We start from the raw sequence: 24,712 nt of genomic DNA, 5'->3' as shown, positions 1-24,712 counted from the left end.
CTAGCAAATGGCACAAGTACAGGGAAACCGAGCCATTGTGACATCACCGATGAGGTTGGCTTTTAGGCATTGGTGGAATGAGGCATTATGACATCACAATGGGAGGGGCCGCTAAAAAGTTCTCAGCCCAGCCACGAAGAGAATGACGTGGAGCCAAGAAACTTACAAGTTATTCCACGCTTTTCTTGACACGTTTCATTTCAGTGAGGCAAATGCATCTAGCAAATGGCACAAGTACAGGGAAACCGAGCCATTGTGACATCACCGATGAGGTAGGCTCTTTGGCATTGGTGGAATGAGGCATTATGACATCACTATACGAGGAGCCACTGAAAAGTTCTCAGCCCAGCCACGAAGAGAATGACGTGGAGCCAAGAAACTTACAAGTTATTCCACGCTTTTCTTGACACGTTTCAATTCAGTGAGGCAAATGCATCTAGCAAATGGCATAAGTACGGGGAAACCGAGCCATTGTGACATCACCAATGAGGTTGGCTCTTAGGCATTGGTGGAATGAGGCATTATGACATCACAATAGGAGGGGCAAAGAAAAGTTCTAAGCCCAGCCACGAAGAGAATGACGTGAAGCCATGAAACTTACAAGTTATTCCACGCTTTTCTTGACACGTTTCATTTCAGTGAGGCAAATGCATCTAGCAAATGGCACAAGTACAGGGAAACCGAGCCATTGTGACATCACCGATGAGGTTGGCTTTTAGGCATTGGTGGAATGAGGCATTATGACATCACAATGGGAGGGGCCGCTAAAAAGTTCTCAGCCCAGCCACGAAGAGAATGACGTGGAGCCAAGAAACTTACAAGTTATTCCACGCTTTTCTTGACACGTTTCATTTCAGTGAGGCAAATGCATCTAGCAAATGGCACAAGTACAGGGAAACCGAGCCATTGTGACATCACCGATGAGGTAGGCTCTTTGGCATTGGTGGAATGAGGCATTATGACATCACTATACGAGGAGCCACTGAAAAGTTCTCAGCCCAGCCACGAAGAGAATGACGTGGAGCCAAGAAACTTACAAGTTATTCCACGCTTTTCTTGACACGTTTCATTTCAGTGAGGCAAATGCATCTAGCAAATGGCACAAGTACAGGGAAACCGAGCCATTGTGACATCACCGATGAGGTAGGCTCTTTGGCATTGGTGGAATGAGGCATTATGACATCACTATACGAGGAGCCACTGAAAAGTTCTCAGCCCAGCCACGAAGAGAATGACGTGGAGCCAAGAAACTTACAAGTTATTCCACGCTTTTCTTGACACGTTTCAATTCAGTGAGGCAAATGCATCTAGCAAATGGCATAAGTACGGGGAAACCGAGCCATTGTGACATCACCAATGAGGTTGGCTCTTAGGCATTGGTGGAATGAGGCATTATGACATCACAATAGGAGGGGCAAAGAAAAGTTCTAAGCCCAGCCACGAAGAGAATGACGTGAAGCCATGAAACTTACAAGTTATTCCACGCTTTTCTTGACACGTTTCATTTCAGTGAGGCAAATGCATCTAGCAAATGGCACAAGTACAGGGAAACCGAGCCATTGTGACATCACCGATGAGGTAGGCTCTTTGGCATTGGTGGAATGAGGCATTATGACATCACTATACGAGGAGCCACTGAAAAGTTCTCAGCCCAGCCACGAAGAGAATGACGTGGAGCCAAGAAACTTACAAGTTATTCCACGCTTTTCTTGACACTTTTTGTTTCAATGACATGAAATGAAATGAAAAGTGTGGCCTAACTTGTAAGTTTCATGGCTCCACCGTCATTCTCTTTGTAGCTGGGCTGCGAACTTTTTCCGCGCCCCTCATACACATATTGGCATTCTCTCCTGCCGATCTTTAATTTGGGGTTTTTTTTTTTTTCTTTTTTTTATGCGGGTGTATGCTATGCGTTTGCTGATCGCTACCACCAGTGACTCATCTCAAGTAAATTTAGAGAGCCTACACTTCGCGAACCTCATTTGCATTTGTTTTTGGAGAATGATGCGCTTTTTAAAAATTATTACAAGACAGATTTCGACTTCAGCCTGTTGCTTTTTACCACAAAGCTTTGAGAATCAACCCCTCAGTGCCGATACCTGGACATAACCTGGCACGGAATATCCGTGAATAATGCTATGACAAAAAAACCACTCACTGCCACCGGCTTAATAATGACCCAAATAATATTATTATTTATGTGTGTAAATAATAGTATGGTTTCTCTCCCATCATCGAAAGTCATAATTTATATATCCCAATCCTACATCGCCCTCTAGTGTAGGAACAAAGGTTGCCAGAACACCCACTTAGGTATCTATCATAATAATCACTCATCTCCCCAGAACTCTGGAGGGATTCACACAAATGTTCAAATATAAGGGAATTTGGTTTAAAGAAATGCCATGAATTTTAAAAACCTTTAGTCACTCAGTGCAAATGGCTGAACTCCACTTATAAAAGTCAAGGGGGGGATGTGCAATATTTTAGTTACACTCTTAGGTCTGGATATTCAGGGAGATCAGCTGACAGAATGAATTTAAGCCCTGATGCTTTTTAGGCGTAGATTCAGCAGCACCAGTTATTTAAAAAGCGACGCTGAATATCTGTGTGAACAGCAACCTGGTTACAAAACAGGCTACAAAATCCTGAGTGGTATAGAACGGGTAAAAGTGAACTGATTTTTTTCCTCCATCAAAAATTACAAAGACTAGCGGACACTCGATGAAGCTACAGGGAAATACTTTTTAAAGTAATAGGAGTAATAGGAGTAATAGGAGCTCATTGGCTCCCTGTTATTTACAGAATCACTTATAAATTATGCTTAATTATCTTTAAAACTCTGCATTTTTATATAGGTTTCTTATTCCATATTCTACAAAGAGAATTCTACGTTCTAGCGAACAAAATCTGCTATCTATCCCTTCATTAAAAATTATCAATACAAGGAGACAATTTATTTTTTCATGTACTGCACCGCAAACATGGAACGCCCTCCCTATTTTTTTACGAGAGGAGAAAGAACTTGGAAAATTTAAAACTGAACTTAAAACCTTCCTTTTTAAAGATGCTTTTACAACATAATTTTAGTTTCAGTATCATGTTTTCCTATATGATACCTGTGTTAACTATTTCCCTTTGTATTTTCCCTCAATGTTTCTTCTTTACTTTATGAATTGTAGTTCATCCCTCCTTTCCCATGTTTATCAATGTTAAAATCAAGAGTTCTTACCCATTTTTTAAGTAATTGTATGTACTGTATTGTTTGTTTTATTTTTTTTATATTTAATAATTGTAAATTTTAAAGTGTACATCGCTTAGAATATCTGATTAAGCGATTGATCAAGTCTCCTAATAAACTTGAAACTTGAAAACTTGAGGGAATACTTTTTCACTCAAGCTCTGGAAGGCGTGGCCAGAGGATGTGTTAAGAGCAGTAAACGTAGATGGTTTTAAAAAAAAGGTTTAGACAAGTTCCTGGAGGAAAAGTCCATAGTCTGCTATTGAGACAGACATGGGGGAAGCCACTGCTTGCCCTGGATCGCTAGCATGGAATGTTGCTACTCTTTGGGACTTGTGACCTGGATTGGCCACGGTGGAAAAGGATACTGGGCTAGATGGACCACTGGTCTGATCCAGTCTGGTTATTCTTATGTTCTTATGCAAACCAAGTATAGAACAATCGAGCCATTGTGACATCACTGCTGAGGTTGGCTCTTAGGCATTGGTGGAATGAGGTATTATGACATCACAATCATAGCTCTGGAATTTTGCCACTGTTAGGGTTTCTGCCAGGTACTTTGGACCTGGGTTGGCCACTGTTGAAAACAGGATACTGGGCTTGATGGACCTTCGGTCTGACGCATTGCGACTCTTATGTACACTCCTATGAAAAAGCCTTGTGCAATGCAAGGGAGGAATTCTCTGGTGCTTTGAATATCGAGCGGACACTTCCTCCCTTGCATTGCACAAGGCTTTTTCGTATAGTGAAATATTACATGAGGAGGTTTTTTATGCCAATGACTTATTTACAACCTGAGTTATTGGTTTGGTGGAGGGGGGATCTGAGGCTTTTTCCTACCTCATGATAATTTTCAAAGAAAAAGGTGTTTGGAGGTGTTGGCTGAGGGTTGTCCGCTTTTGATTTCAACTTCCAGTGTTTTCAGCAACATTTAGTATTCTCTTTACGACTCCATTGGTTTTTTATGGTTATTGTGCTGTGAACCAGGTCGAGAGTGTAGTTTTAATATTATTGGTTTTTCGAGTGGGTTTGTGTTGGATTAGCCAGTCTCCTAAATGGAACAGATGGGAAATTTCATCTGGCCAAGATGGGATTATTTCTTATTTAAGTTTTGGCGCGGTTCGGACTGAACCTACCGTTGATAAGCGCTCTGGTGCTAAACATTTGGCTCATTTTGAATCAACAATGTGTATTGGGTTGCTGTGACTTTGCTTTTGGATGGCATTTTGGTATTCTGTGGATTTTACTACATTGATATCTGATGCAGGCATTTACGCTGAAACACGGCCTGTGTCGGGTTTTTAAAATAAAGTTCTACAGGATGCCCTAGGTGCTTTTTTGCTGCTATTTCTTATTGACAACAAGTAAAAACTAGAGGGTAGATAGTCTGTGTTATTTAACCAGGCAGGAAAAGTTCTTACCCAGTTCCATTGGACTAGGGTTGCCAGATTTCCTCTTTGAAAAAAAAGAGGATGCCTGGCTCCGCCCCATCCCTCCCCCAGCCCCCGCTCCCACATAAACCTCCCAGAGCTCGATGACCGCATTTGGAGGTCTTGGTATGTGCTTGGATGTCACCGCAAAAATGTAACACACATGCGCACATGATGGCCGTGCATGCACAAAGGCTTCCAGAGGCGGCCTCCGAGCTCAGGATTTCCAAAACCCGGACAAACTGCCGGGTTTTGGAAACCCTTCCGTGCACCCAGCCAGTCCTCTAAAAAGAGGACGTGGCTGGGTTTTCCCGGACATATGGTAACCCCACATTGGACTTATTGGGTTGGAACTTCATATTCAGTTGCACTTAACCCTGGAGTGCCACTGAATATTACATTTGACTGCCATGGCAGTATCTGGTTAGAGCCAGAGTCGAGTTTTACCTGGGACAATCAACCAAATGTTCAGAATGCAGTGTTTTGGACAAACTCGACTCATTCTTCAAATGATCTTTATTGCTAGTATTCTATAAGAGTTTAGACGTGTTAATGTACCATTATAGAATACTAGTTGAAAGGCCTAATTTTAGGGGCCTAAGTCTAAGCCCCCTTTATTGAACTGACAGCTTACTCTTGAGGGGGGGGGGAGGAGGGATAGTTGGGGGGATGTTTTGTGACTGTTTTAACTCATCACGAGGTTAGCTGGTGTGTATGCTTTGGCTACTTTCTGCTGTGATGATGACTGTGTGTTTTGTTCTTTTTATAAATAGTTACAAAAAAAATAAATAAATAAAAATGGCGCCGGCCGCATTTCAATCGCACTTAGACGCTGTTTACAGAATCGCAGTACTATGGTTTAAAACCAGGGTTTTAAAGGCCTACATTTCAGGCACCTACGTTTTTGGTCTATAGAAACACCCACTTAGGCGTTAAACGCCATTGAGCACCATGTCATAGGCGCCTATCTTGTACAGAATCAGATAGGCGTCTATCACCCAATTACATTTTTCCCCCAATTATTGATGCTATTAAGTTTGCCAATTAAGTTAAGCGACCAAGAAGTATCTAACTTTAGACCCCCTTTATAGAATCAACCCCTTAATGTTTAGCCCACTTGCCCAGGGCTCTACCCACTTACATGTTTCTCCAGGGCACGGAGGTTCTGTTCATCAGATTCTCTCAACTGGCCGCAACACATCTGAAAGGAAACGAAAACGATTACACAGATCTTGAAGTGAATGAAGACTTCTCTACAGCATCATGGAGAGCAACTGAAAGAAAAGGAGGACATCCTAGAACCCCCTCCCTTCCTATGATACCTTCCTTACAAGTCAAGGAGGAACTTTGGAGAGCACCTGAGTCATAATGCACTCCATGGGACTCCTCTAGCAGAGAGAGGGGGGGGGGGGGGAAGTGATGCTCCTAGTTTCTGCAGGCTATAATAGCGGGAACTTTCCTCTCAACAAAACTAGAAATTGTTTGCAGGGCTCCACACTCACAAGGGAAAAAAATAAGCAGTAACATTGGCCACAGAAATACAAGTTACTTGGGACCTGGGTTGACCACTGTTGGAATCAGGATCCAGCCTTGATGGACCTTCGGTCTGTCTTAGTACGGCAGTCAAAATGTGAGCCAAATATAGGACAATCAAGCCATTGTGACATCACTGCTAAGATTGGCTCTTAGGCATTGGTGGATGAGGCATTATGACATCACAATCGCTGCTCTGGAATGTTGCTACTCTTTGGGTTTCTGCCAGGTACTTGAGACCTGGGTTGGCCACTGCTGGATACAGAATACTGGACTTAATGGACCTTTGGTCTGTCCCAGTATGGCAATTCTTACGTTCTTATGTTTCTACACCTCCACAGATCTTGCATTAAAGCCCTTCAGGCTTTTGCTTATTTCTCTGCATCTGGGTTTAACTGAGCCGTGAGGAACGCTATATAGAAAAAGAATCATCATTAATGGCCATTGTACAAAGCTATGGCAGTGAATCCCAATGCTACAAATGTGAACCTGCATCTCATTTGCCATGTGGGAATCACTAGCACGGCTTTGTAAAAGGAGCCCTATGTGTTTATACAGCCTTATAGCTCAAAGTTGTTTATAGCCTTTTTAAAGATTTCACATAGCCTGTATGTGAGATTATTCCTTTTTTTAGCTCCACTGGCAAATTATATCCTATATGGAGGGGCATTTTTGATAGGATGTCAAAGTCTGAGTTTGGAATTTTTGGGAATGATATAAAAAAAAATCCAGTAGAGAAGATGTCCATTTTCAAAACTGCACGATATGTTTCTTTTTTTTTTTTTAATGACTTATCTAGACGTTTTGGCCCTTAATGCATTTATATTTTTTTGGCCATTTTCAAATAGCAAAATATCCAAATGAAAAACGCACACAAACAAGTCATTGGGATGTACAAGCAGCCAGCATTCTTAGCAAACTGGCCACAGACAATTGAGCAGAGCAGAGGTGTGCTCTAGGACAGTGGTTCCCAACCCTATCCTGGAGGACCACCAGTCAGTCAGGGTTTTCAGAATGGCCCTAATGAATATGCATGAATGAAATTTGCATGTAATGAAGATGATAGGAATGCAGCTCTGCCCCATACATATTCATTAGGGCTATCCCAAAAACCCGACTGATTAGTGGTCCTCCAGGACAGGGTTGGGGACTGCTGCTCTATTGGGTTTCTATAGACTTTGTTTAATTCGTTCAATGTCTAAATTTCTGGAACCTAAATCGCTAAATATTCTACTTCATTCATTAATCATTACTAAGACTGACTACTGCAACTCACTATTCTCAAATATTACACAAAAAGAAAAAAAACGCTTACAAATTATTCAAAATACCGCAGTTAAGCTCATTCATAGAGGTAGGAAATTCGAAAATGTTACTCCTTTTCTGATTAAATCTCATTGGCTGCCCATTAATCATCGTATTACCTATAAAATTTTATTATTAACATTCAAAACCTCATGTTCTCTCCGTTCAACTAATCAAAAACTTCTAGTAATCCCTTCTTTAAAAATCATTGGAACCTGTCGGCAAGATATATTTTCAGTAACAGCTCCACAGCTTTGGAACTCCTTACCTTTTCAACTCAGAGATGAAAATAATCTTGACAATTTTAAAAAGAACTTAAAGAGCTTTTTATTCACAGACGCTTTTAATTTGTAAATCGCTTTTTTATACCTTTTCTTTTAACCTTATCCTTGAAATTATCTATTGTTTTTTGTGTATTTTTTATCTAGTTTTTTTTTTCCTGTTTTGTTCGCTTGTTTTGTTTTATAATTAATTATTTTGTTAAATTGCTTATTTTTAATACTTTGTTAAAATTACATGTTATTTTATTTATTGTAATTCGCTTAGAAAAACTTTAATTAAGCGTTTACTCAAGAATAAATAAAACTTGAAACTTGAAGTGAGCGTCACATTAAAAAGCCCCAAGTACACATCTCACCATAGTCTGCTTACACTGTATGGTGAGCCCCTCAAAACCCACCCAAAACTTACTATACCCACCACAATAATTGCCCTTATGCCTGCAGGTTTTGTGTGGGTTTTGGAAGTCTCACCATACAATATAAGCGGGTTATGGTGAGATGTGTATCTAAGAACATAAGAATTGCCATCTCCGGATCAGACCTACGGTCCATCAAGTCCGGCGATCCGCACACACGGAGGCCCAGCCAGGTGTACACCTGGCGTAATTTTAGTCACCCATATCCCTCTGTGCCTCTCGTAAGGAGATGTGCATCTAGTTTGCTTTTAAATCCTAGAACGGTGGATTCCGCAATAACCTCCTCTGGGAGAGCATTCCAGGTGTCCACCACTCGTTGCGTGAAGCAGAACTTCCTGATATTTGTCCTGGACTTGTCCCCCCTTAGCTTCAGTCCGTGTCCTCTTGTCCGTGTCACATTGGACATTGTAAATAATTTTTTTTCCTGCTCTTTTTTGTCGATTCCTTTCAGTGTTTTGAAAGTCTCGATCATATCCCCTCGCAGTCTCCTTTTCTCAAGGGAGAATAATCCCAGTCTCTTAAGTCGTTCCTCGTATTCCAAGTTCTCCATACCTTGTGTTAGCTTCGTTGCTCATCTCTGCACCCTCTCCAGCAGTTTTATATCCTTCTTTAGGTTGGGAAGACAATGTTGGACACAGTATTCCAAGTGTGGTCTGACCATTGCCCTATAAAGCGGCATTATAACTTTCTCCGATCTACTCGTGATTCCTTTCTTTATCATGACCAACATTCTATTTGCTTTCTTTGCCACTGCTGCGCATTGTGCCGACGGTTTCAGTGTCCTATCTATCAGTACACCTTTTAATGTGACGTTCACTGAAGTAGCCCCTAGATTGTCCCTCCTCTGTGTGGCCATCCGAAGCTGTAATAAGGGTTGGAATGTACTGTTTCTTTTACATCTTTGGGTGGTGGGAGGCGGTCATTGACCACAAGGGAAGTCAGGGGGGATCATACCTTAATCCCAACAGTGGTCATCTGATCAGTTTGAGCACCTTTTTGACCCTTACGGTGCCCTGGACATTTTTGGCCCAGTCCTAAGCCTGCCCTAAGCCTGACTAAAACACACCTTCAACATGCCCCCTTAGAATTTAGACGAACTGGGGATGACTGACCTAGAAAGACATCTAAAATATAAATTTGAAAATAGTGATTTTGATGATTTAGCAAGAAAAATGTCAAAATGCCACTTATTGCCATTTCTGTACTTTTTCTCTTTTGAAAATGAGCCCCATATTGTTTGGGGTTAGAAGGTCCTTGATTTTATGTCTTATGTACCTATTGTTTATATTTTAATTGCTGGTTACGTATATCAGCAGCTCATTATATCATGTATACTAGTCTTTAAGCCCATTACATTAACAGGTGCTAGAGTAGATGTCTATCTGTCTAGTTTTTTTTTTTCTTTGTCTCTCTCTCCTTGGACGCTGCCTGTCTGTCTGTCATTTTTTCTGTCTGTGTTTCTCCCTATGTCCTTAGTGCCCTCAGTGTCTCCTTCCTATGTCCTTAGTGCCCCTTCCTATGTCCTTAGTGCCCCTAGTGCCTCCTTCCCATGTCCTTAGTACCCCTTCTTACGTCCTTAGTGCCCCCAGTACCTCCTTCCTGTGTACATAATGCCCACTGTGCCTCCTTCCCATGTCCTTAGTACCCCCAGTGCCTCCGTACTGTGTCCTTAGTGCCCCAGTGCCTGCTTACTGTGTCCTTAGTGCCCCCAGTGCCTCCTTTCTATATCATTAGTGCCCCTAGTGCCTCTTTCCCGTGTCCCCATCACAATCTTCCAGACTTTGTCCCCCCCCCCATGCCAGCCTGTCTGCCTGCCTCCCATCCCCCTGAGGAGCATATTTCCATTAACCCCCCTCCTAAAGCCAGCCTGCCTGTCTCCTTCCCATCCCTCTGAGCATCATATTTCCACTTAACCCCTCCCCCGAAGCCAGCCTGCCTGCCTCCTTCCCATGTTTCCATTTAACCCGCCCCCCCAAAAACCCCCATTGACTCTCCCAGCCGACTCTCCCACCGCTAGACGGCCGACAAACCTCCCGGCTCCAGCATCATCTGAGGCACAGTAAACATGCTGCTTCGGGCCTTCTACTGCCCTAATTTCCTCTGCCGTGTCTCTGATGATGTCATCAGGGACACGGCAGAGGAAATCAGGCCAGTAGAAGGACGCAAAGCAACGTGTTTACTGTGCCTGGACGCTGCTGGAGCCGGGAGGTTTGTGTTCGTCTCGCAGTGGGAGGTGCGGCTGGAAGGGTCAACGGGGGTTTCGGGTGTGCTGGGTAGGATCAGCGCCCGGGGGAGGCGGAGTCACGGCGTGTTACCTGCTGTGAGTCAGGCTGGAGCCGGGAAGCCCGCTGCGAGAGAAAGAGAGAGATGCATGGTAAGCGCACATGCGCACTCTTGTGGCCACAGCCCGACAGATCAGGACTCAGGGAACACGGGGTAAGAGTGCGCATGCGTGCTTAGCATTTTATTATTATAGATTGTCATTTTTTTAAATAATATTTTTCAGAAGACGGGAAATACCTATCGCCTTCTTTTATCAAGCTGCATTACGGGTTGTTTTTTTTATCGTTAGTCACTGTGGAAAAAGCTCCGACGCTCATGGGAATTCTATGAGCATTGGCGCTTTTACTGCAGCGGCCTGCGATAAAAAAAAACCTAACCCCAGTTTGATAAAAGGGAGCCTTTATTTGTTATTATATTGTAGGCTATATTTTTCATCGTTGGTCTATGCAATCACACACAATAACTTTATCAGATGTTCAGTATGTCAGTAGAGTTTGTATATTGGTTGGCAACATTTTGGTGCGTGCAATAGACTATCCTGGCTTTTGAGGTTTTCAATTTATTATTTTTTTCATGTTTTTTTCGGTTCATTTTCATTTATTTTATATGTTCATCTATACAGACCCCTGATAAAGGCATTCGTCAAAACACGGGTTGTGTCAGGTGTTGAAATAACCCCCCCCCCCTTTTTTTTTTTTTTTTTTTACAAAACCGTTCCATGGATTTTAGCGCAAGCCGAGGTGGTAACAGCTCCGACGCTCATCGATTTCATAGAATGACTCGGTTTCAACCATCCCTTGCTACTGAAAATGATACTATCCGGTTGGAAATAGTAGATTGGACTATCAAGACCACATTTGTTGAAGCAAAGAAGGCTTATATAATTAAACTAGTCTTTAAGCCCATTACATTAACGGGTGCTAGAATAGATGTGTCTGTCTGTCTGTCTGTGTTTCTTTATCTCTCTCTCTCCTTGGCCGCTGTCTGTATCCTTCTGTCTCCCCCCCCCCCCCCCCCTTGAGCAAAGCTGTCTGCCCCCAGGACACACTTCCCCCCCAAAGAAGGCCCTTTTCCCTCTCCCTGTCTCTCCATGGCCCTCTTCTGTCTCCCCCCCCAAGCAAAGCTGTCTGTCCCCAGCACACCTCCCCCCAAAGCAGCCCCCTTTCCCTCTCCCTATCTCTCCATGGCCCCTTCTGTCTCCCCCCCAGCACACCCCTCCCCCAAAAGCAGCCCCCTTTCCCTCTCCCTAACCATGGCCCCTTCTGTCTCCCCCCAGCACACCCCTCCCCCCAAAACAGCCCCCTTTCCCATTCCCCCTGGCTCCCGGTATTGATTCCCTTCTTACCCTCCCAACATCCAGGCATCTTCTGGCCTGCTCCTCTTCACCAAAGCAGCCTGCGATCGTGGTGGCCGGCTTTAGCGAACCTCGCAGGCTGCTCTCCAACTCGGTAGCACGTTCCCTCTGACGCGATCCCGTGCTACTGAAGCTGGAAAGCGGCCTGCGAGGTTCTTTAAAGCCGGCCACGATCGCAGGCTGCTCTGAAGAGGAGGATCAGCGGCGGCAGCGGCGAGTGAGGGCGGGAGGTGACACGGCGACTCCTTCTTCTGCACGGAGGTGGAGAGCGGCTTGCGAGGTTCGCTACAGCTGGCTGGCGAACCTCAGCAGGCCGCTTTGAAGAGGAGCGGGAGGGAGGAGTCGCTGGTGTCTTCTGCACAGTCACGCGCAGGCGCCGTGAGGACTGGCACAGAAGCACACCTCACGGCGCCACCGCTCACGAATTTTCAAGAGCGCATGCGCCTCTAGCATTTTATTATTATTGATGAACCCTAGATTCAAATGCAATCAGCAGACCATATTAAGTAGACATCAGTGCAAATAAATTAGACCGAGATATAAGAAACTTATGTTCTAAAAACTGATTTGAATAAGCTTTGGCTATCTTTGTTGAACTAGAAAAAAATCACCAATCAAGTGAATATTCATAGGAAGGGAATGCCATAATTTATTCCTTTTAAAATGGAGTTATTCATTTAAAAATCCTTCCGAGGGCCAAGTGACATGTCCTTCACTGAGAAAAGTCTTTACTTTTCTTTTTTTTTTTTTTTTAATTGAACTGTATCACAGATTGGGTGATTTTCTCCCCACAAACATATTCAGCTTGGAGAAGAAATGGCTCGGGGGATATGATGATGTCTATACAGTACTCAGTAGAGTGGAATGGATAGATGTGAATTGCTTGTTTACTCTTTCTAAAATACAAGGACTAGGGGGAATGCAATGAAGCTGCTAAGTAGCAGATTTAAGACAAACTGGAGAAAATATTTCTCCGCTCAATATGTAATAAAAACTCTGGAATTCATTGCCAGAGAATGTGGTGGAAGCAAATAGCTTAGCAGGGTTTAAAAAGGTTTGGATAAGTTTATCAAAGTCCATTATTATTAATAGAGAATGACACGGTGACAAAATTCATCACCGTCCCCGTCCCCGCGGATAACCGCGGGAAATAATCCCATGTCATTTTCTAGTGTCTATTTCAGCCTCGGTCCTTCTACACCAGCATTTTTCAAAGCAAAGCTTGCGGGTCAGTGGTTGTGCCCAATTATACTCTGATTCTTCCCTCTCTCCTTAAAGAATGACATGAAGATGGTTTCCCGCGGTTATCCGCGGGGACGGGAACGGTGATGAATTTTGTCACCGTGTCATTCTCTAATTATTAAGATGGACTTGGGGGATATCCACTGCTTATTTCTAGGATAAGCAGCATTAAGTCTGTTTTACTCTTTTGGGATCTTGTCAAGTACTTGGGACATGGGTCAGGATACTGTTCCACTACGTGAAAGGAGCCTTGAAGTCATGTCTGTAGTTATATTTTTGTTTGCAGTTTTCGTGAATTGGATGGAGGGTACCAAGATGTCATTGTTGTCTGGGATCCTTTCTGTCAAGAAGTTGCCTAGAGCTCTACTTTAGGAGGATTTGGCGGGATATAAGATGGTAATATAGCAATAGTTACCAGCGTCCGGTTACCACATGTCCTCTTTTTAGATGGCTTTTCTAAACCGGGCACGAGTAGATCGGAAGAAGTTATAATGCCACTTTATAGAGCTATGGTCAGACCACACCTGGAATACTGTGTCCAACACTGGTTTCCATACCTTAAGAAGGATATAACTCTGCTGGAGATGGTGCAGAGGCGAGCCACGAAACTAGTCAAAGGTATGGAGAATTTGAGCTACAAAGAACGCCTCGGAAAACTGGGACTGATCACCCTCGAGAAGAGAAGACTGCGAGGAGATATGATAGAGACTTTTAAAATATTAAAAGGATTTGACAAAATAGATCAGGAACCCTCATTACTAACATTTTCAGATGTGACACGGACAAGAGGTCATAGCCTGAAACTGAGCGGCAGCAGGTTCAGGACTAACATCGGAAAGTTCGGTTTCGTACAACGAGTGGTGGGCGCTTGGAATGCTCTCCCGGAGGAGGTTGTGGCGGAGACTACTGCTCTGGGTTTCAAACGCAAGTTGGATGCATACCTTCTTGCTAATCATATTGAGGGATACGGGAAATCCGGGTCTCCATAAAGGAGTAGCTAAATGGGCCTCCGCGTGTGCGGCTCGCCGGACTAGATGGACCTAGGTCTGATCCGGAGAAGGCATTTCTTATGTTCTTTGTCCATGTTTTGAAAAGTTTCAAGTTTATTCAAAGTTTGTTGTACATATTATAACGCAATTACATCCAAAGATCAAGAACAGAAAAATAAGGAAAAGGGAAAGAAATCGTACAAAAAGTGAAACATGGCTCATCAAACATCTATATGATTTAGAAAAACATAGTGGAGAGCCATCATTACATTTGTATTATGCATCCTTCGATCTTGTTGTATGCTTTTGCTTTATCACAAAACCAATAAAATTTTTGAACTGAAAAAAAGTTTGTTGTGCACACAATATCAAATACTTCAACCCATAAGAGAATTTAAAATTAGAAGACAAAAAAATAAAACAATTTATACAAGTAAACAAATGGAGGGGCAGAATTGAAAGGGACGTCTAAGTCCGTTTACGTCCATCTCGCAAGTCGTCCAAAGTAAAAAACAGCTTAAGACACATTTTCGAAAAATACGTCCAACTTTTTTTTCATTTCGAAAATCGTCTAATTATACGTCCTGCCGATCTGATTGTCCAAGCCGCTAAATCGTCCATCTTTATACCACATTTTCGTCCAACTTTCCATCCAACTCCAAAACGCCTAGAACAAGCCCTGTTGGATGTGGGAGGGGGTCTGCAAAGTGATGGATTGAACACCCAGACATGGCACCTAAATAGTGGGGTACCTTACAGGGCACTGCTGTGAACTTCACAAAAAGGGTGCCATGGCTTCTCCTCACTACACCTCCCTTATAGATGACGGTGAGCCCCCCAAACCACTTCCAGAATCCCCTAGACCCACCTATCTACCACCCCAATAGCCCTTATGGCTGCAGGAGCCACTTATATGCCAGTAAAAAAGGGTTTTGGGGTGTATAGGGGAGTGCACATGTATCAATATCAATGCAATGATTACAGGGGCTTATGGACATAAGTCCTCCTCTCTATGGGTCACTAACCCACCCCCAAGATGACTTAAGCTGCCTCTGGGCTGGACGACTAGGCTTTCCTATGCCAGGCTGCCAGGTGACGATGGTCTGGAGGCTGAATTTTAAAGGTTTTGATTAATATTTTTATGGGGTTGGGGGGTTGGTGATCACTGGGGTAGTGTGTGGTGGTCTGTTGTATGTGTTTTCAGTGCTTATCTGGTGAGTCGGGGGTATAACTTTCGGTTATACATGCTGTACGACTAAGTCTAAGCCAGCCCACATCCCGCCCAACTCCCGCCCTTGACACTCCTCCCGAAACGCCCCGTTTCGCTTTGGTCGTTCAGCAGCACTATGAAGGCCTAAGACGTTCAGAAATACGTCCAAAACCCGTTTTTAGTATCAGCATTTGGAGGTTTTTGAGAAATGTAATGTAATGTAATGTAATTTATTTCTTATATACCGCTACATCCGTTAGGTTCTAAGCGGTTTACAGAAAATATACATTAAGATTAGAAATAAGAAAGGTACTTGAAAAATTCCCTTACTGTCCCGAAGGCTCACAATCTAACTAAAGTACCTGGAGGGTAATAGAGAAGTGAAAAGTAGAGTTAGAGGAAAAATAAAAATAAAATAAACATTTTAACAAGACAGCATTGATCTAAATACCTAAATGCCGAATTAGGCCGGTTTTTGGACGTATTTCTCTTTCGATTATGAGCCCCACAATGTATGTACACAAATAATGAGCGATACAAAAAGGAAGAGGGGTGAACTACAATCTTTAAAGAAAGTAAGAGTATATTTAGGGAAAAAACATCAGGAGGGTGATGAAGAATGTTTTAAGCCTAAAAAAGAGGATGGGGAGATTGTGACCTATACATATAGTCTGGTTAACATTGGGTATTTGACCCTGTGATTAATGATAGATTAATTATCCTATCTATGTCTCAAATGCGTCTTTGTACAGGTAGCATTTTAATGTGCTTTTACATTTTTCTAATGAGATTTCACACGTAGATAAATTGGTGAATTGTTCCAAAGCTGGGGTGCTCTGACTGAGAAAATTGTAGATCTTCTGGTACCTATTATTTGTAGAGAAGGGATAGTCAGCAAGTGCCGTTCCGTTGATCTAAGTGTCCTAGCTGGAGAATATGGTATCAAAAAAACGATCCAGAAATATTGGTGCATTGGTTTGTTGGATTTTGAAGGTTATCAGTACAATTTTATAGATGATTCTGTGCGAAATTGGTAACCAGTGCACTTTTTGTAGATCGCGTCGGGAGGGGGGCATCCGCGCATGCAACGTGGCGACATCACGCCATCTCCACACATGCGGGGGCGGGGCTGGGAAGCGAGGCTGGGGCGTGGCATGGGTAGAAGAGGGTGGGCCTGGTGGCAGGTCTATGCAAGTAAAATCTGATAACCCTATATAACACCACCACCATAACAAAGGGAACCATCCTGAGACATGACCTTAGGGAGAGAGATCTCATAGGTAGAACTCCACATCCTATTTTCAGAAACTCACACAGCAGGGTGTGTTTTTTAAAAAAAAATATTCTTCAGACAGTTCTTTTTCCCCCCTTGGGTTGAGAATAACTTTCTGCACGGAATGCATGTCGTGTTAGCTTTACGCACTGAAGTTAACACCATTTTTTTTTGTCCAGGGGCTAGCTTTTCCTCCGTGCTGTCCCTTCATCCTAGACCTGGGGTAGGGAACTCCGGTCCTCGAGAGCCGTAGTCCAGTCGGGTTTTCAGGATTTCCCCAATGAATATGCATTGAAAGCAGTGCATGCAAATAGATCTCATGCATATTCATTGGGGAAATCCTGAACACCCGACTGGACTACGGCTCTCGAGGACCGGAGTTCCCTACCCCTGTCCTAGACCAAGCAAACAGCCCCCTTGGCAGAGACATGCAACGTCAGTCTCGCTACAAGAACAGATGCTAAAAAAGGAAGGAAAACAAAAACACCAGACATATGTTACAAAATTAGGCTTGTATGGTAATTTTTCCACCCACTGATCACTTCGAAACGCGCCCTGCTAACAAAACACTGATGGCAGCAGGATTCAGGCTGGCCCTAAGCTTGAATGACACACTATGCCCGATTAATTTACGCTTTCCAGTGTAGGCATAATCAACAATGAAGGGCCAAGACCGCATTCAAGGCTCGACAGGATTTGCATTTCATTTCGTTATCTTCAATGAGATGGATTAGCTTCAAGTCCTAATAACAACATACAGTTACTCTCACCCTAATACAGCATTAACAACGAGCCAAGAAATCCAGCATTATCGGGAGCTAATGATCTGCAGCAGATCAGTCGTTAGTGAAAAGTAAGTGCCTACTTCCGAGGGCCTGACCAGTGCCCAGTCAGCTATAATTATGTCATTATAACGTGACCTCTCCTTACTTTTGTGCAAGGCTAAATATCCCTGTGAGACAGTAAGCTCGTGAAAATAATGCTTCCTATGATGCAAGAAATGGGAAAGACGGAGCACGAGATGACTGTGTTTAAACGGCCCAAACTGAGAGAATACAGCTCGATGGGAAAAGTCCAACGGCCGGAATTAGAAAATTCCGTGGCACGGCTTTTCAGATTCCGTAGCAGATTTGCATAAATTCGAATGCAATTATAGATAAAAGTTTTAAAAAAAAAATCTTCATAGGTATGTGAGATTGGGGAGTAGGGAGAGGGGGGTTAAGGTAGTTGGTAGGAAGCTGTTCCAACATATGGGTTTAGAGCAGTGGCCTCAAACTCTGACCCTTTGCAGGGCCACATTTTGGATTTGTAGGTACTTGGAGGGCCTCAGAAAAAAATAGTTAATATCTTATTAAAGAAATGACAATTTTGCATGAGGTAAAACTCTTTATAGTTTATCAATCTTTCCTCTTGGCTATGTCTTAATAATAATATTGTCATTCATAGCTAAAGCAAGGGTAGGGAACTCCGGTCCTCGAGAGCCGTATTGCAGTCGGGTTTTCAGGATTTCCCCAAAGACTATGCATGAGATCTATTTGCATGCACTGCTTTCAATGCATATTCATTGGGGAAATCCTGAAAACCCGACTGCAATACGGCTCTCGAGGACCGGAGTTCCCTACCCCTGAGCTAAAGAGACAAATGACCAAGAAACTGTTTTATTGTACTTTTGTGATTATGATAAACATACAGAGGGCCTCAAAATAATACCTGGTGGGCCGCTGGTGGGCTGTGAGTTTGAGACCACTGGTTTAGTACGAGGGGCATTCAATAATTTATCCACCTCAATAGGAAAGAAGAGTTTTCATAAGGTTTTTCTTTTATTGTTCAAGATAGTCTATACACGCCATCCACTTTTCCTATAATGGCTTTAACCCCTTTGAAAAGAATTCTTCTGTTTGACCTTCAAACCAGAACATCACAGCTTCCTTGATGTCTTCATCACTTGAAAAACGCTGGCCACGGAGAGATTTCTTCAAAACTCGGAACAGGAAATAATCCAAGGGAGCCAGGTCAGAACCGTAGGGTGGATGGTTCGTTCTCAGATGGCAGCCTCTGATTGTCATGACATGCGTACTAGCGATTTGTCGTGATGCAGCAAGCCTGCTGTGAGTTTTCCTTGTCTTTTCTCCTTGATTGACTCCTGTAAAGTGATCATTGTGTTGGTGTAACTCTCCCCGGTTATGGCTGTCTTGTGTCATGAACTCCAGAAGCAAAAGTCCTTCATCATTCCAGAAGACAGTTGTCATGACTTTGCCTGCAGATTTTTCTTTTCTTGAACTTTTTTGGGGTCGGGGATGACTTGCGCTTCCATTGCATTGACTCCATTTTGGACTCAGGATCTCTATGATAGACCCAAGTTTCATCTCCAGTAACCAAACGATGAAAAAAAATTCTCTTGGTCTTCATGGAGCATCTCCAATTGGCCTTCTGACATGGCATCAGCATTCTTGGAACCCATCTTGCACTAACCTTGGACATGCCCAACTTTTTGTGAATTATTTTCCAAACTGTACCTGCCGAGGTGCCCATTTCTTCAGCTCTTGAGGAAATCTTAATCCGTCTGTCTGAGAAAATCAAATCCTCATCTTTTTTGCACATTTCTGTGGAAGTTGCTTCCGTAGACCGTCCAGCGTGAGGGTCATCTTCAATGGACTCTCTACCCCCACTTAAACCGCTTGCTCCTAAATTTTACTTTGCAGGATGATGGGACAGACTCACCATAAACTGCAGTCATGGGTTCATGGATCTCCTTTGGCTTTTTCCCTTCTTTTGTGAGAAATGTTATCAGAGAAGAGTGCTCCAAATCAATCAGTTTCTTACTTGATTTGTACGAGGACTCTCCTGACATCCTGTCTCTTGAAATGTTAGACCTGCACTGTACTGCAACTGTGCATGAGTAACCTTGAGACATGTCCACAACATGCACAGACTTATTTCAACAAACTTGCTACTTTCTTTTATACTCAGGGAGATACTGAACGTCCCTTGTATCTCAATACTGTCAGAAGGAAGAAAAAATGCTTGTCTGTTTGTAGGAGCACAATCTGATTTCGTATCAGTAAAACTGTATAAAAATATTGAAAGGGAAAAAAAAGAATCTTTCACATTTTAAATAGTGCTGACTTGCTTTAGCAAAAGACATTTACATTTTACTGTCTTATTATATTCTATTTTTAGCTCTTCCCCTTGTTTCTTTTTCCTTGCTTTCTCCACGTTCATAGGACGGCAGCTCTTCCCCTCATTTGACTCTGGTACCCAATCTGTTCCTCCTCTTTCCTGTGCTTCTTTCCTACATCAGCTCCTTCCTTCCATGTCCCCTCTCTCTTCTCTACTGTCTCCATCCAGCCATCATTTTCTATATTTCTAGAAAGAAACATGATGGCAGATAAGGGCCAAATGGCCCACCCAGTCTGCCCATCCGAAGTAACCATTATCTCTTTCTCTCTTCAAGAGATCCCATGTGCCTATCCAAAGCCCTTTTGAATTCAGACACAGTCTCTGTTTCCACCACCTCTTCCATGCATCTACCACCCTTTCTGTAAAAAGGTATTTCCTCAGATTACTTATCATCTCTTAACTTCATCCTATGCCCTCTCATTCCAGAGCTTCCTTTCAAATGAAAGAGACTCGACTCATGTGTATTTACATTACGTAGGTATTTAAACGTCTCTATCATATCTCCCCTCTCCTGCCTTTCCTCCAAAGTATACAGATTGAGATCTTTAAGTCTGTCCCCATACACCTTATCACGAAGACCACACACCATTTCAGTAGCCTTCCTCTGGACCGACTACATCCTTTTTATATCTTTTTGAAAGTGCGGCCTCCAGAATTGTACACGATATTCTAAATGAGGTCTCACCAAAGTCTTATACAGGGGTATCAATACCTCCTTTTTCCTATTGGCCATACCTCTCCCTATGCAACCTAGCACCTTTTCAACATGTTTGGCCACCTTAAGATCATCACATACAATCCCACCCAAGTCCCACTCTTCTGTCATGCACATAAGCTCTTCACCCCCTAAACTGTTCCATTTCCTCGGGTTTTTGTAGATATCCTTTTAGCTTTTTGGGGTAGCTATCATCCTGAAAAGCGACGTCTATGTTTCTGGGTCTTTGTGCGGGTGTGCTTGTCTGCATGTACATGTATGTATCTGTGTGTGTGTGTATGCATGCATGTCTATGTGTTTGCATGCATATATGTTGTCTGTGTACTTACATGTTGACCTTGTTTTTTATTTATTTTATTTTTTTACTCTGATCAGGCTGTCAGTCCCCACCAGGACTCTGCCTGAACATTTCTCTGGCAGTTAATCATCTTAATTCCCTTTTAATAAGCTCTGTTAAAGGCCGAAAAGCTGTATATCTTGCCTGCAATGCCTTGCTGTTAATCTACTTAGGAATTTCTCTCTGGTTCCTGTCAGCTGATTAGCCAAGTCTTGTTCTGAAGTGATGGTGATGCTTTTTCCAGCTCAGCGGGTCTGCACGGTGCTTATTGAACAGAGGGGGGTCTTATTATTAATTAACCTTTACTTTCATCTCCTTGAGCTCTCCTCTAAGAGCACCTTTTTGAAGAGGCCGAGAGAGCTGGGATTTTGAAGGATCACTGTATCCGCTGAAGGGCTCACTGCTTCCGCTGTCCAATGCTACCTCTATACACCGAATGGGGCTCAATGATCTCACGTACGAGGAAAGGCTGAACAGATTGCGGCTATACTCTCTCGAAGAACGTAGGGAGAGGGGCGACATGATTGAGACATTTAAGTATATCACTGGTCGTGTAGAGGTGGAAGATGATATTTTCTTTCTTATAGGACCCTTGGCCACAAGAGGGCATCCGCTGAAACTCAGGGGAGGGAAATTTCATGGCGACACCAGAAAGTATTTCTTCACAGAGAGAGTGATTGATCATTGGAACAAGCTTCCAGTGCAGGTGATCGAGGCAGACAGCGTGCCAGACTTTAAGAATAAATGGGATACCCTTGTGGGATCCCTATGATGGTCAAGATAAGGAAATTGGGTCATTAGGGCATAGACAGGGGGTGGGTAAGCAGAGTGGGCAGACTTGATGGGCTGGAGCCCTTTTCTGCCGTCATCTTCTATGTTTCTATGATGGGTCATTTGGCCTTTATCTGCCATCATGTTTCTATAATCAGAAAGTTCTATGACATCACAATGCAGGTGTAAAGAGCCTTAGCCTATAGGAAGAGGAGATGCAAATGTTAAGAGCCTTAGCCAATAGGGAGAGGAGGAGAGAGTGGCTGCTGCAGACACCAGAAAGTATTTCTTCACAGAGAGAGTGGTTGATCATTGGAACAAGCTTCCAGTGCAGGTGATCGAGGCAGACAGCGTGCCAGACTTTAAGAAGAAATGGGATACCCATGTGGGATCCCTACGAGGGTCAAGATAAGGAAATTGGGTCATTAGGGCATAGACAGGGGGTGGGTAAGCAGAGTGGGCAGACTTGATGGGCTGTAGCCCTTTTCTGCCGTCATCTTCTATGTTTCTATGATGGGTCATTTGGCCTTTATCTGCCATCATGTTTCTATGTTTCTATAATCAGAAAGTTCTATGACATCACAATGCAGGTGTAAAGAGCCTTAGCCTATAGGAAGAGGAGATGCAAATGTTAAGAGCCTTAGCCAATAGGGAGAGGAGGAGGGAGTGGCTGCTGCAGACACCAGAAAGTATTTCTTCACAGAGAGAGTGGTTGATCATTGGAACAAGCTTCCAGTGCAGGTGATCGAGGCAGACAGCGTGCCAGACTTTAAGAATAAATGGGATACCCATATGGGATCTCTACGAGGGAAGGGTAAAGGTATTGCCACCTAAGTATGATCTCTAGGAGGGTAGTTAGGGAGGGTTAGTAGAGTGGGCAGACTTGATTTTAAGAAGAAATGGGATCGTCACGTGGGATCTCTGCACAGTTAAATAGGGGAGGGTCATTAGGGTGGGCAGACTAGATGGGCTGCGGTCCTTATCTGCCGTCTTTTTCTATGTTTCTATGATCAGAGACGCAGCCTAGCAAGAGCGCAGAGAACTTTGGTAGCTGTTCACTGCATCAGTAGCCACCGAGTCCATTCACTCTGCAGGGAGAAATTTCCATCAGATGTGGCACTCGCCTGTTGGCCTTCACTAGCCAACTAGGACTGATGTGGTTGGACACAGAGTAGCTGCTATGTGGTAAGGTTACTGGACCCATGGCCATGCCCCCAGCCTCGCCCCATTCCGCCTCCAGCCCCACCCACCTTAACCTGTTCGTGCATGTGATCTGATGACGTCGTATCCGCGCGTTCGCGGATGCCGGCCCAATGTCGGAAGCTTTTCAAAACCCGGACAGGCTGGTAACCCTATATATGGGAAAGTCTACAAAGTGCTCAGAATCCTGACTGACTGCCTGCTTTGTTTCTTGCCGTACCCAAGTTATCTCCAGTACCCCCAAAGCATAGATCAGCTGCTATAAAATCCCCAATGTCCTAGAAATAATAATAATAATAATAATTTATTTTCTTATATATTGCCCTACCAACAGTTCTGGGCGGTTCACAACAGAAAAACTGGAACATTTCAGTTTAAGAAATACAATTTCCAATACACAGAGCATTAAATATAACATCGGTTAAAAAACAGGATCAAATAAGAATCAATAAAAATACATAGCGTGATAAAACCCCCACTTTAAAACACAAACAAGAATCTGCATTATTTATCAAATAAATGAGTTTTCAATAGTTTTCTAAATGTAAGAAGAGGCTTGAGCGATCAATGGGCTCATCCATGACTTCGTCTTCCCCGCCTGATATTCCAATGTCCCCTAGGGGTAGAGAAGATGAACGCGCCTGAATTTCTGGTACATTTTTTGGAAGTGAACAATTTCAGATAAGCCACCAGATAAGAGGGTAGAGCCTTATAAAAGATACACCCAAACTTGAAAAGCACCCTGGCCCCAAAAAGCAGCCAATGCCATTTGACATAAAAGGAACTAACATGATAAGATTTTCTGAGGCCAAAGATCAGGCGAACTGCAGCATTCTGAACTAAACAGGCTTAATAAAATCTTTTTTGGTAACCCCAAATAAACAATATTACAGTAATCCAAGGTAGACAGTACAGTAGATTGGACCAACACCCGGAAGGACTCCATATCAAAATACTTCTTAATTGTTCTCAACTTCCATAATAGTGCATAACTTTTTTTAATTAGTAAATCCGTACGCTTCCTATAAGCTAAACTACGATCCAAAATTATTCCTAATATTTTAAAATTTGCTAATTCAAAAAGTCATCCATGAACAGCTTCTGCTCGTGTTAAGAGTAACTGACACCTGGCTATATGAAAATGGGGGACTACCAAGGAAAAGGGTGGAGGGGTAGCAGTGCGGAGTCATCATCCCCCATCTAACCGAATCAGAATGTCTCGTAATCTGGCGGCTCATATTATACCAATCACCTCGAACTAACACAGCCTCTGTGCAAGAACTCCTCCGTCTGCTTACTGAGGTGGGCCCGATGTTATCTAAAGGTTAGTGATGGTGGGAGATTTTAACCTACACACCAAAATCCCAGATCCCCACCCCAACTGTCTTCTTTGACACAATGACAGCTACCTGTAGCCCGAGTAATTAGAGGCTTCACATGTTTTCCCCGTTTGAGTTTCTTGCACCTGCTTGAAGCAGGGAGTTTCAACGGGGATTTTCAGAGCTTTGCAGACATTCTGGTACAAGTAGCTTTCAGGGACTCATGTCAAGGCTTCTGGTAAATTCTGGAATTGGACCCTATTAGAAGACAAGGGGGTTGTTAGATTTTCTGAAGAGGGACTCTTGGTGGCAGTAGGTTCACCCCCAAAGAGGATTTAAGCTCTGTTTTTGGAGCCAAATTTGTCTTTGTAATCTATCCCGCCATGTGCTTTAAAGAGCAAATTAGGCCTGACAAATAAATTATTTAAGTTTCAAGTTTTATTAAATATTTGATGAATCGCCTATTACAAAATTTCTAGGCGATGTACATTTTCAAAATAAAAGTATTCAAGAGGCTAAAATATAACAAATATTGACATATTACATTATAAATTTCATCTAAAACATACATGAGGGGTAAGGAATAGAATAAAGTTACAATGTTGGGTTAGAAAAAAGGGAAAAACAAAAGGC

The 24,712-nt window shown here is 43.0% G+C and overlaps 1 protein-coding gene across 1 annotated transcript in view; it reads right to left on the bottom strand.

Annotated features, from left to right (window-relative positions):
* Nucleotides 1–24,712, bottom strand: part of PDE2A (phosphodiesterase 2A) — a 505,027-nt gene that overhangs the window by 152,468 nt on the left and 327,847 nt on the right. The window contains exon 6 of the mRNA XM_033947538.1: nt 5,813–5,872. Within this exon, the coding sequence (XP_033803429.1) occupies nt 5,813–5,872 (60 nt within the window). The remainder of the gene's footprint in view (nt 1–5,812; nt 5,873–24,712) is intronic.

The sequence above is a fragment of the Geotrypetes seraphini genome, chromosome 6 (assembly GCF_902459505.1).
Source record: "Geotrypetes seraphini chromosome 6, aGeoSer1.1, whole genome shotgun sequence".
Taxonomy (NCBI): Eukaryota; Metazoa; Chordata; class Amphibia; order Gymnophiona; family Dermophiidae; genus Geotrypetes; species Geotrypetes seraphini.
This window is presented reverse-complemented; position numbering and strand designations above follow the sequence as displayed.